At 39.2% G+C, this 14,306-nt stretch overlaps 1 protein-coding gene across 1 annotated transcript; it reads left to right on the plus strand.

Annotated features, from left to right (window-relative positions):
• The first annotated feature begins 428 nt into the window (after positions 1-428).
• On the plus strand, positions 429-8,333 carry LOC146628413 (G1/S-specific cyclin-D1-like). The gene is made up of 5 exons (XM_085357813.1): positions 429-632; positions 5,199-5,414; positions 5,910-6,069; positions 6,982-7,130; positions 8,181-8,333. Exons 1-5 carry the CDS (start codon positions 429-431, stop codon positions 8,331-8,333), a joined length of 882 nt encoding a protein of 293 aa, XP_085213939.1.
• Positions 8,334-14,306: the final 5,973 nt, after the last annotated feature.

Below are 14,306 nucleotides of genomic sequence, written 5' to 3' on the forward strand. Positions count from 1 at the left end.
ACTGCTGTCTTATTGTGAAGTGTATACTCGGAAGTGTACGTTATCTCGCGTTGTTTGACGCCGAACAATGTGCCAGTAAAAGGGCGCAGCAGGACAGGGATGTAGTCTGCCGGTGGAGAAAGCCTTGCTGTTCTGGTTTGTCCTGTAGTTCTGTCTTGTCCAACAAAAGGAAGTAACTTTTAAACCGTCGAAAAGGTATAAGCTAACTTGGTAGAGGAAATCAAAAGGTTAAGTTATTTACAGATTTAATTCCAACAGGAAACTGAAATTAACATACAAACATGAATAAACTGGAGCATTTAGACGGTTTTGTGAACAAAGTATGTAGCGGCTAATAATTTTGTGCTGCTAGCTAAGTAGTTAGCTTTAGTCGATCACATCAGTGACTTAAAAAGTACAGACTCACAGTGCTACGGACGCAATAAGGCATGGAGCCTCAGCTGTGGTGCTGCGAGGGGGATGGGCCTCCTATACCGAGAGCCTACCGAGACTCCAACCTGTTGACTGACCGGGTCCTGCACGCTCTGCTGCGGGTAGAAGACATGTACCTCCCCGCTCCTAACTACTTTAAATGTGTCCAGAGAGAGATATCTCCGTACATGAGGAGGATAGTCGCTGCTTGGATGTTAGAGGTGAGTTGAGCCGATACACGTTAACCGCATTCACAGAACTCAGAATTCCTCTGCTCTGCAACTTTCCATTAAAGTTTGTGTTTTTGTTGCGTGTCACGTGGCTTCAATTACCGATTATTGATACCTGATTTCCACGCGGTAACAAGCTCATTTCACTTGATAGTCATTTTTCTATCCCACAGAGTGTGTGCGATAGATTTTACATACAGTTCCGTGACGTGAAAGCTGAAAACTATGTTAGTGGCGAGTTGCCAGTCCTGCGGCCACGCGCTGCCTTTGTGTTGGGGCTTCGCGGAGAACTTCAGTCTATTTGTCCGGTAATGTTCATTAACACCGACCCACCGTTTGTTGCATTTCCTTGGCTTATGCTCAGAGTTAAATGCGGGTTTTTTGTTTTGTTTGTTTTTGTAATCTTGAGCTTGTCCTGTCAGTGCATGTTGTTCAGCCATTGTTTTTGTCATCACAGACGCATATCACTAAAAGATGTGGTGGGGTAACATTTTTCTCCTGTCATAACATTTTCCAATTTTAAAATCGTACGGGGTCTTTTTTTTGTCAACTTTTTTTTTTTATAAATTTTTCAAATGTTGCTATTATTACTGTTAAAACAGGATCATTCTGTGTTTTGGGGGGTACTTTGCCCGAATTTCAGCCAAGACGCAGAAATGGCGACCAGAGGACGCTGAAGGCATTGGCTGTGGGATGATTGTCTGTCAGTCTTCATACATTCAACATTATCAATTTGTTGGGGAGTTTTTGTTTTCTTATGACCTTGGTCAAAAACAATTCCTACCTCTTAAACATGTAAAATACTCTGTAATTACAGTTAATATAGAGCAGTATAGAGACCTGTAATATAGAAATAAAGTCTTAGTACTTATGAAATGTTTTAAACACAATCTGTTAACTGCTTTTAAAATGAATCAGGCTCTCATCACTGCATCAAGGCTTCTCGATACCTTTATGTCCATTTTGAGTGCATGATAATGAGAATTATGAGTAACTGTAATGAAATGCTCTGGGCTAATGACCTAAAATGCTAGTATGGTACACAACCTTTAATTCTGCTTCATGCTAAAGCTTTAAAATGTATTTATAATTATAAAAAATGTTGTTCTATTTTAAGAAGTATTGAGTGTAATGATAATAGGGAGTGTAAGAGGCAGAAGATTCAGTAAGATTAACAAGAATATCACAAATCGAGAGAAGAGCGAGCAGCTGACTTTGTGTCCGTTTTGAATCTTCTGTCTGAGGAGATGCATTGTGGTACTGCTCATCAGTTTGCTTTTTATGAGCAGGTGAAATGGTAATGAGAAACATTTAGTGTGGACAAGGTAGTTTTAAATAATTTTAAATATTTTCTTTTGTTAAATATCATATATATATTAATATTAAGTATAATTATAGACATGTCTATATTATGACTTATGTCTATATATTAAGACTTAAAGACATATTATAGACATATCTTTGCAATTTTATTTTATATGGAATTTTTATGACATTAACAAAATTAGTAGAAAAATGGATCCAGATGCATGTTGATAATGAGAATTCACTTAGAATTCTGGTTAAATGATTGTGAAATTGTGTTAAAATAATGACAAAATTAATTAATCCTGTCAGCCTCTTTCAGGCTTTACATAAAATATCTTACTTTATATTACTAAATTATTGTTTTTGAAAAATATGACCTGGACATATTGTAGATGGCGCCGCGGAGCCAGTTTGCAGTGTTCCAGCACGAGGACCATAAGACATGAAAGCCTTCATCGTATTGACAGTTAGAATGTGTTCAAGCCGGAGCCTTATCACGCATGAGAAGTTTGGTATGGATTGGATAATGTATGTGTCAACGACAACAAATGAAATTTTCATGGCACATGATCAAAATTAGCCATGGTGTCATGGACGCCCCCTGCAATGAAGACTCAAAAGCTCTACAGTTTAATAAGGCCAAAATATGAAGTAGATCTAATAAATCCCTAGGAGGAATTTGCAAAATTACAACACCTGGAAATGTCAAAATTGCTATTTTCAATTATTATAAACAATTATTTTGCCCGAATAACAAGAACAAATGTCGCAGATACATTAGGGCCTTCGCACTTTAGTGCTTGGGCCCTGATTACACACTTTGACAATGCTGGCTGTAAAACACATTGTGTTTGCACTGAAAAAGTTTTAAAGATGTTTCAAGAGGAAAATATACTCGTTGAATTTAAAGTAGCAGTGTCTAAAGGTATTTGTGTTAAATCTATTAATCTAAGTAACTGCGAGTTTCTATAATCCAGTAATTTTTTTTACAACTCGAAAAAACTGTACTGTGCAGTCAAAGACTTTTTCTGTCTATTCTTAAAACAGTTACTTGACACGCTCTATTGGTTTGTATCAGAATCATTTGTAACTCTGAATTCCTTAAAGCTTTGTACACTGAGAATTAAAATAGTGACACTTGCTGATAGAGATACAGGTACTGTGTATAAAAGCCATTCAATGTAAAACCTCAATGGTAGCATTTAGCCTGTAGTCATCCCCCCCCCCCCTTCACGCTCCTTTTGTTTTTGTTTTTTAAGCCAAAAGGGGCCATATTTGAACAAGGCAGATGCACCTTCAAGTTGCCACGATGACCTACATACATATCTGCTAGTTAGTGCTAATAAGATATTAGAAATTCACTCCCACAGAGTGAAGCGTAAATGTGTATTTTATAAAATATTACTATATCATTAGTTTGATAGTTACATTAAAGTGTCCCAAAAGCCTAAAACAGCACAAACACTACTTAGAGGTCCAGTTCAGTGACTCCTAGCAAATGGCTTTCCGCTACCCTTGCCTGTGCCGGGACATCTGTTAGAGTATCAGGTTGTAAACATGTGTTTTTAATGCTGTAAAGTTGGGCACTTTTACACAGGCCCAAATGGGGACTGGGTTCATTTTGGGGCCAGACTCAAGTGACCATTATTATGCATCTAAGTTGACTATATTTCCCCAAAGGTTATCACTTGGATACATTTATATCTCACATTTCCAATACCTGAACTCTGTTTCTTCAAATTTTGAATCTGGTAACATTTCTAGGGAGTTTTCTCCGAGACTTAAACTAATACAACATTTTAAAAACGACTAGACAGTAGAGCTGGGCGATAGAACGATAACGATATGTATCGCGATATAACTTTTACTCGATAGAGAAATTAAGCTATCGCGATAGACCTCGCCGCTCTTGTCCTCTTAAAAAAAAAAAAAAAAAAGGTCAGCCGATCCAAATTCAGTAGCGCAGAGCTGAACCAATCACAGCCGCAGTCACGTCGCGTGACTTGCTACGTACAGCACAAGTGCCAAGCCGCACGTGTGTTTGTTTGGGAAGCAGCCAGCGGGTAATGGAGCCAGCGCATAATGGAGGAAATGAGTGTGCCGACTAGAAAAATCAACCGAGCGTGACGAAGAGAAAACAGATGATGGTTCCAATGCCGGAGAGATTGTCGAACGGAAGAGCCATAGAAGTTCCGTAGTGTGAAGGTATTTCGGCTATTTCAAGTCTGACAAAAAACAGAGTAGCGTGCACTGTAAATTGTGCCGAAAGCAAGTCTGGAAATACAATAAACCGGTGCATGCGTCACACTGTGCGCCGCGTTATTGTTTCGGTGAAATGAATTTCTACAATACTGTTACTGTTAATTCTACTCTCTGCAGTGTTTAAATGCTTACATATACACACAGTTACTGTCCCTCCACACATACGACTCGGTTCTGCTTCTATGCCCCAGCTTTGTTTACTTTTTCCCACCGAGGCTTCTAGACTTCTGATTGGCCAACATTTCTGCACGGTTAGGAATCTAGCGCCACCTGCTGCTTTGGCATGTTCATAGCAGCGTTTTCCTTCATTTCTGCCTTTATGTGTGGACGGGATTATTTTTTAAAACGAAAACAGAAAATCTCCGTTTTCAAAAATACCCGTGTACGTGTGGACGTAGCCTCAGTCTCTGACTGGAAGCGCTAATTCGTCATTCGGCTTTTGTCAGACTAAAGTAACTGTTAAAACTGTTTGAAAAGCTCAGCTATACAACAAGGAGAGATTGAGAATTTCCTTTTAGTTCTCAGTTTATTTGATATTGACAAAAGTTAGTCAGTTTTGTCTGTTCTTCTGTAAAACAAACTAAGATTTATTTTTAGAATTAATACTTTATTTCTAAGTGGAATTGACAATTTAGTCTGTTTCGTTTGTTCTATTTTGAAACTTAAACGCTTTAGCGGCTGCCTTTTGTGTAGTTTGCAATATTTGCCTTTTATTTATCTGAAAAAGTCTCATGTTCCTTAAGTACATCTACCCTGTTGAACTTATTATGGGAAATAAATATTTAAAAACAAGCTGCTGATTATTTCACATTTTACTTGTGAGCAACGGCACATTTAAATCTTACAAATATAGTTATTTGACTTATATCGTGATAGATATCGTTATCGCCTGAAATGAAAAAAACATATCGTGATATGAAAAAATCTCATATCGCCCAGCTCTACTAGACAGTATTTAATGGTGGTATTCACTGACTGTTGCTACAGGTGTGCGAGGAGCAGAAATGTGAGGAGGAGGTTTTCCCCTTAGCTATGAACTACATGGATCGCATCTTGTCAGTGGAACCCACGAAGAAGAACCATCTGCAGCTGTTGGGAGCTGCCTGCATGTTCCTGGCATCTAAACTAAAGGAGACAATCCCACTGACTGCGGAGAAACTCTGCATCTACACTGATAATTCAGTCACACCTTCTCAGTTGCTGGTATGGCATTCTGAAGTAAACTATTTCATTAAAGTGCTCTCTCTGTTTTGAAGCTAAGATTCTGAGGACTTTTTTTTTTTTTTTTCATGTAACATCCATCCTGCAGGGATGTCTGTCTCAAAACAAGATGTCTCAGTAGCTAATGCCCAGATGCTGTAGAATGTATAGTCCCAGAGAATGACTTGTAATAGTTCTAGTAACCTCCTAACATTTTCCACCTTGCATTTAAATAAATAAATTAATTAATTTCACTATTTTTCCACCAACATATGAGGTCTTTTATCTCTAAATATCAGCACAGTTATTGTAGTGTCTCATTGTCCCACGAGAGTATTTCCTTAATCATTTCAGATACCCCTTTTCTTACAGTGTTACTTTTAAGCCCCAAATCTCCCAAAAGTGACCATAAGATATCTGTTAATCCCTCCGTCTGTCTGTGTCAAATCCCACTTTGAACCTGGCCTTCTGTCCATCTTTGTTTTCACCCACTCACAGCAGATGGAGCTGCTGGTTTTGAATAAGCTGAAGTGGGACCTGGCTTCACCCACCCCTCTTGATTTCATCGACCACTTCCTGTCTCAGCTGCCTGTCAACAAAGAGAACAAGTCGATACTGAGGAAGCACGCTCAGACCTTTGTTGCACTGTGTGCCACAGGTATGCATGAGGCTACATCACATGCATCGCTGTCTTTATATATTGTGGTTGAAATTTCTCTTGAGCAGAGTGTGGTAATAAGACTGACTCACTGGGTTAGTACATGCCAACAAATAACTGATGTACTTTTAAACACCCAACTTCATAGTTTTCTCTACTAAATTGCATAACAATTCACTTATTCCTAATTGCTCATATTTGATGCATAAATAGACAATGGATCCACTGCTGTCTGACTACTATAATGTGCAGTGCTTTGGAGCACAAATCAGGTTGCAGTCTCCATCCGTAGAGCTGGTAGATGCCAGACCAGCTCAACCCTGCTGTCTGACTCAACCTTCCCTGGTGAAACTGTTGTGTCGTGGTTCGCACTGTCACCTCACAGAAGGTTTCATGGTTTTTAACCCTGGCTTGGGCCTTAGTTATTTTGAGTGAGGCTGGATGGTTAAAAACAGTTATGGCATTGTTTGAGAGAGGGCATAAAAGGAGGAGCTGCTTCCATGTCTGTAATGTGGGCAGGCCAAAGCAGCTAGTTTGTGTGGACTTTGTGTCGAAAGAAAGAAGAAAACAATGTGTAGAAAGGCATCAGCTGAGCTGTTAAATGATGATTGATGGGATTGGGGTCAGCTGATCTGCTGTGATTATGGCTTGTCTGCTTTAACTAGTCCTGTACGCAATCTTTGGGTTTTCCTAAACCTTTAAAGCCCCTATAACTTCTTAATTTCTTGCTTTTATTAAAGCATCTTCATATATGAAACACATTGCCATCAATGCATGCTCCTGTTTAACACAGAACAGAAATTCACCTCAAGCATCTGTATTTTTTGTGGTTTTGAATGTTTTGTTTTGTTTGTTATTAATCCCCATTTAAAAACTAACAAATTTACATTAAGTTCCTTTGATTCTCTCCAGATGTCAAATTCATAGCCAGCCCCCCATCCATGGTGGCAGCAGGCAGCATGGTGGCAGCGGTAGAGGGCTTACAGATGAGAATGGTGGGTAACACCATGATGTCTCAAAAACTGACAGAACAGCTGGCTCAGACCATCAAAAGTGACCCGGTGGGTACATCTGTTCACAGCATGACTGGTACACATTACATTCACTTAGTCACATTAGAGGAAAGATGTTAGCAGAACGAGTGTGTAATTAGTCCTGCTCCGCACTAATACTGTTGATTTACTGGAAAAAAGAGCAGAATTGAATTTAACAGGGTGTCGAAGAGAGGGAGAAGGATCCTGAGGAACCCAACAGATGCTATTATGTTTGTCAAAACGCAGCTATTAATGGGACTGTGTTGGACTGTTTATAATACGTTCAGGTTTGTTAACTTATCCAGTATTTCCAGTCTAATGAATCCCTCTTCAAACACAACAATAGAAATGGTCATGAGATGAGTCCATACAGGGAGTCATCGCGTTCCATTTACTGATATCAACAGTCAAGTTTTGTGTTAGTTGATTTAGTTTTATTTATATAGCACCAATTCACAACAATAGCTGCCTCAAGGCAATTAATATTGGAAGGGTTTGTTTTTTCTTTTCTTTTCTTCTTCTGTTTTTTTAAATGGCATCTTGGACCACAAGTGTTTGATGTGAGTGATGCAGTAAATAACGATCAGGTTGGGTTCTCTTTACTGGGAAATGTGGCTGCTTCTCCATCGGCCATCACAGCAGCTGCACCGTCACTTGCAGCGCAACCCTGCACATAACATTTGTTCAAAGACGCCCTCACAGCAAAGTTTTCTAACTGCAGGATATGAGACAGCAGCCCTGGTATATTTTTCTCAGTTTCAGACACTGCTCTCATTTACACACAGTAAACAGTATCGCACATGGATGACACACACTCTTCTACACGTCGTCAGCTGTTGCATATAGATTTGAATCTCCAAACTAAGGACCCTGGAAAGAAAGTGGGAGGACTCCAATCACTTTCTTTCCAGGCTCCTCAGCAATCATCCAGGTCATGGTAGTCTGTGTTTCTATGTAGGTTCTCAGTCTTTGACCACTGTTTATTGTGACTGTAAGCCTAAGCTGAGACCTTATCTTTTTAAATTATGTATTACTGTATAAATTGTATATAAATTACTCTGAACTCTCACTTTTCAGGATTGTTTGAGAGCATGTCAGGAACAGATCGAGTCTTTGCTGGAAACCAGCCTCAGACAGGCGCAGCAGCAGCACTCATTTGCCATGGAAACTAAGAAAATGGGAGAGGACCACTCAGCGACGCCCACAGATGTACGAGACATTAACATCTGAGCTCTAGCAGTAACGCTGCTGGATGAAGAAACAGAAACAGATGAATTTGATGATCGTATAATACGCATAAAAATATGCACGTCATGGAGCATTTATAAGTAACTGGACTCAACAGTCTGTCACAGCTGTTCATGTGAAGTCAGTATGAACTGTGGCAACAACCATAGCGAGATTCTCAGCAGATGGCGTTATTTGCAGAACTGGAATTATGCTAATGCAGGTGAAAAGGCTGAAAAAGTAATGTGTTACAAACAGTGTGTTGATGAATGCAGGCAGGTAGGTGTTCAACCGGGGTGAATATTTCCCTTTAAGACCTGGGCTTGTAAGCACTGAGTAAATTCAAGATGGATCCACAAAGGCCTACAGGGCCTTTTTGAACTCGCACCTCCTGGCAAAGTAAAGAATTTGAGCTTTAGGGGCTAACACTAATTATTTCTTTTAAACGGCTATGAAGCTCAAATGTATCCAAATTTTAAGAAAAACACATCGAGGCACCTCTGTAAATCAGTCTGTTTATATAAATGAAACATCCTTTTAAATATGTGTGGAAATTAGTTTTCATGGCTTTTTTTCAGACTGTTTCTATTTCAAATTACAATATTTCCTTCACATTACATGTTATTTATTAAGGTCTTTTTACTGCATTATACAGTAATTTGATGTCATGGGTCTCTCTTGTTGAATTCAGTAGGTGGATTTAGAGAGGTTGTCTAAATGTGAGTGTATTTTAAGTAGAGTAATATGAGAAATGACTTCGACATTCAGGTTTTAAACGTAAGGTATCCACATGTATCTCTGACAGTCTGATAAACTCATACAAATAATAATTCTGAATAAGATGTAATACGAGTTTATTACAGGGCAATCCTTTGATGGCCACCTAAGTGGTAAATACCAGTAGTTTACAATATGATCTTTAGTTATTTGCTTTAAGACATGACTAATGAAGTTATTGTTCAGCTTTAATTCCATGTGAACACTGATTTTCTTGAGTCAAGGCCTAAAATCCCCCCCATTGTATTTGGCTAATAAAATATACTATATCTACTGTAAAATGATCTCATGACTTGGTGCAAAATTGGTGTTGATTTTGTATCTCTGGTATACCAATATAGATGGCTAACTCCACTAATGTTATAATGTGATGTTGAATGCACGACTAGCTCTGAAGCCAAAGGATGAGCAAAGTCCCAGGGATTTTTATTTTTTCATTCAAATAAACCTGTCTGTTCTTCTACAGAAATGTAGAAAGGTACCAGATTTTCTTTGGGGGGTGAAATTTTCTGGTAAAACGTGCTTTGGTTCCATTGAAACGCACATTATCCCGTTTGCTGTGGCTGCAGGTCAGCGCTACCTATTGCAAAAGTAGATTTGCGGTTCTAATGGAGAGCAGAGACTAAAACAACTTGAAGCATAGGCTTTAAATAGGAAGACTATAAAAGCAAAACCAGCCAACTTTTAATCAAAAATTGAACATGACTTCTACTGGAACAGGTTAAATGTCCATAAGGTCTCATGATGACGATTTGGCTAAAGAGCAATGACACTGAAAACTCTGGCAAACCCATGATGGGTTGCTAGGGCTAACACACAAACATTAGAGAGACGCAAACATCCACAAGCTTAAAAACAAAAAAAGTCACTTAATGGTTTTTGAATGAAATTTCATGCAAACGCAATTACAGTAGATGATACGGTTGGGGAAAAAAACTAAGTGCCAAATTATAGTTAAACTAATAATAAAAACTATCCAGGGCATTGGATGGTTTTTCCAGCAGTATGCCACAGAACATTTCTGGTTTTCATTCCATCAAAGGAAAATATTGCATTTCAATTTTTATTTTATCTACTAGTAGCAGTTTCTTAGCAGCTATTTGACCATAAAGGCCTGATTAACACAGTCTCCTCTGAACAATTGATGTAGAGATGTGTCTGCTACTGGAACTCTGTGTGGCATTTATCTGGGCTCTAATCTGAGGTGCTGTAATGATTTCTGAAGGTGACTGACCCCAGTCACCTCTGCTGCTTCATCCTCAGCAGCAGAGGTGACTGGGGCGGTACACATGTGAGCCAGTTTCTTCGTAGCACTTGATGGTTTTTGCGACTGCACTTGGGGACCCATTCAAAGTTTAACAATTTTTCTTACCGGAATTTTGTTCCTGAGAAAAATGAGATCCACAAATGAGGGCATTCATTTAAAATTTTGATAGAACAGTGGCAGTATAATGTCCTCGTAAGTGGATATCAGGCCCTTGTAGAGCAAAATTTAGTATTTTGGTTTAGACATCCCAAAATGTGATGTCCACATATGTGGACGCCAGGTCCTAGGAGGTTAAAGTAATGATGGACTGTCATTTCTCTTTACTTAGCTGTTTGGTTCTTGCCATAATATGAATTCTAACAGTTGTCAAATAGGGCTGTCAGCTGTGCACCATCCTGACTTTTACACAACACAATTGATGGTCCCAACCCCATTAAGAAGGGGTGGCTGTAGCTCAGGTGGCAGAGCAGGTCAGATACTAACCCCATGTTTGCCTACTGGTGGTGGTCAGAGGGCCCGGTGGCGCCAGTGTCCGGCAGCCTCGCCTCTGTCAGTGCGCCCCAGGGCAGCTGTGGCTACAATGTAAAGCGCTTTGCTTTTATATATTTGATGTCTTCAGTAGGTTGACACATTTGTGGTTGAACCATTTTACTATAATCAGACCTTTTGAATCTACGCTTTTCTGTAACAAATAGACTCAGATGTTATTAGCAAATTATTATCATTTCCTTTCCTTTTCAAAAGAATGGTCCAATGTGTCCTAAACCACAGGACCAATAATAATAATAATAATAATTAAAGCACCATTGCTTAATATTTGGAGTTTTTATCATGGGTGAGACTCAGAAACTTCTGGGAGATTTCATTTGGTTTAAAGCTCAGAAGAAAAAGGACAATTTAGCCATAACTCACATTTGCCTGAGCAAGAAACGTCTAGGATGTGAACTGCTAATGTGATGTCCGTCCTGGTCAAACTGCTGCAAAAGGCTGAGAGACTGAGTATAATGTAAGTAAAAACAGAATGCAACAATTTATAAATCTATTAAACCCAAAGATGTGAAATGTTAAAACTGAGAAATATATTTATAAAGATATTGTCCACACATCTTAAAAATAGGTTGGGGCAAGTCTTCATCACCAAGAGTATGAAGCAATGCTGTTATAATAGATGCAGTGTACAGTTTAGGATTATCTTGCTAAAATAACGTCTTCAGTGAAAAAGATCTGGGCCCGTATCCCTAAAGATTCTGAGAATCCTCTCAGAGAGCTCCTAACTTAACCTAAAAATTCCTTGCCAGGAGTTTTAGCTTAGAAGTGATTCCAGAACATTTTCAGTGAACTCTGAGCAAGGAATGGATGGAAAATCCTATCTTAGTGAGGAGGTGTGGTTGACCCCGTTGCTAGGTATGAGTCATCATTTCAAAAGCCGTGATTGGTTGATCCTACAAGTTTGATGGAAATGAGCTTTTGGTGATAATGAGCAAAGGATGTACCCTCAAATCAATAAACATATTATATACTCTAATCTTATGCTGACTGTAATTGTAAATAATATTTCACATTCAAGAAAATATCTGGAAAATGAATAGTAAGCTGTAGGGGTTATAGCCTAACATTAGAATCTAAAATATGTGAAAACTTAAAGTCATTACACCCTGTTCAAATAATGATTTGTGTCTTATTTGCTCATATTAATATCCTAGCTGGCATATTTTGTACTTTCACTCCCATATGGACCCCGTTGAAAACAAGATGGCCTATCTCAAGAGGCTGTCCTTAATGAAGTAGAAATCACAACGTTACAAGTCCAGTGTGGTCTTAACGAGGGTAACATGGCTCAGCTTTTAGCAATGTCTGTGATTGCAGACCCAAGTCATCACTGCTGCATTGTTGCATTTTCCCGGTTGCCAAATACCTCGGGGTTGTGATTACTTTCGTCTCCGGTGTAATAGCGTTGTGGCGTCGAGTTGGTGAAGTAATTGCATCTCTAAGGAGATCCACCACAAACATGATTCCTGCACGATCCAATCTGTAGCATCTCAATAATTCCCTGTCATCCAGTGTTTGCAGGACATCTCTCCTGCCTCTTCTGTTGGCCATTTTGTGCAGCTGCTTAGGGGAACTCCTAAGCCACTAAAAGTCCTCTTCCCTGCTCTTAGCAGATCTTGCCTTAGGAGCCCTTTTAAGCGCTAGGAATCTTGAGGAATAGCTTTTATATTAACTGGGATTGTCGTGTCACTTTTAGGGGAAATTCTAAGAAAACGTCATGACTCTGAGAATTTTCTTAGAATTTGGCCGCTAGGAGCCACTTTTTGCACAAAGATTCTTTAGGGATACGGGCACTGATCTGTAAGAGAATGTATGTTGCTCTAAAGCTTGTATATACCTTTCAGAATTGATGGTACCTTTTCAAATGAGCAAGCTGCCATGTCTAAAGGTTTGACAAACAGTAAAGCTCAGAGATGCAGTAAGTGAGCACTACTAACAAGCTGGGTGGTCTTTTTCTTCTTTAGTCCAGAGAACAGGGAATGTTTTCTTCCAAATTGATTTATTTTTTCTCACACAATTTGCGTGTGCAAAATAATCCCAAAATGCAACAGTACAACATTCTGCCAGTTGGCAGAAAAATAAAAGAAGAAAAAAAAACCACACACAAAAACCCTATAGTCACGTTGTGTGTGCACATAGTGGTGTATTTAGGGCTCTTTAAGTGTTTAATGGAAGTGTAAAAATGATATACAGTGCAGTTAATTTACAATTTAGTACACTTGAGGTGTAAAAAATATATTTTTAGGCATTTAATGAGTGAAGAATATTTTAAATAAGTCTTTGATTCTAGTTGGTCAAGGACAGATATTTATTTGTACTTCCTGTGGTTATCCAGCAGATGGGGATGTTTGTCTCTTTAAGATATTCATACCCCACATCCAGCGTTTCACCAACTTCTCTGACCTCCTCTTTGGCTAAAGTGATGTGCAGTGTGGCCTAAACCTGACCCAGTACCTTCTGTGTGCTGCAGCCATGGACACAGTAAGTTACTGTACAAACAGCTGAAAAACAAGTAAGCCAGTTCTGATGTGAGAAATCTGGTCATCATAGTATTTTTGTCATGTGGCCTTCAGTCCCATGTTGGCTCCCAAGGATGGGAATGTGAGAACAGTAAGGTCTCAGTCCAAGCAGGATTTCTGACATCATCACTATAGTAGTAATTAAGTCTCAAGTCTGCCCATAGATACTCTACGGTTTCTCTGAATGGTTATTAATATTTATCCAATACTACTTTTGCTGATGCCGCTGTATAGCATCTTAGTCCTGCTAACTACATAGCAATCAGCAGAAAGGCAGTCAAGATCCTAAACAAACAGTCTTTAATGCTTATATTTAGTAATATGTCCAACAACAAAAAAAAAATCACACTGTACTGCTCAAAACAAAACAAAACAAAAACAGGCACAAAACACTGAAAATAACACCTTCCTGTTGCTATTATTAGAAAACATTATCCTGACCCATCATACAACCTTTTTTTGGCAATCCTTGCCACAGCAGGAATACTGAGTTCCTGAGCTGTGGAAGTAGCTGAAGCAAAAACTCAGGTGTGGGATTAAATCTGCGAGGCCACTGGACTTGACTTTCAGTTGGTCTTGATGTAATTCTGGCAAACCCTCAGGAAACTCAGTAGGAGAGCTCTGCTCATACTGTGTACAGTGGAAGTGGGGTGCTGCAGACTTCTACTGAGGATATAATCGACCATGGAGGGATCCCCTCAATCCTGCTAATACGCCTTCTGTAGAAGATCTGGGACGGTGCCTCTGGTTTGGCAGACTGGGTTGCGAGTCCTATCTTTATGAAGAGCTACCATAGGTTGAGAGGCAGGTAACACCCTGGACGCCAGGTTGCCAGTGTGGTGCAGCCAAATACAGCATACCAGC

The sequence above is a fragment of the Diplotaxodon limnothrissa genome, linkage group LG7 (assembly GCF_057381915.1).
Source record: "Diplotaxodon limnothrissa isolate DT_005_m linkage group LG7, D_limnothrissa_male_GT1.1, whole genome shotgun sequence".
NCBI classification, from domain to species: domain Eukaryota; kingdom Metazoa; phylum Chordata; class Actinopteri; order Cichliformes; family Cichlidae; genus Diplotaxodon; species Diplotaxodon limnothrissa.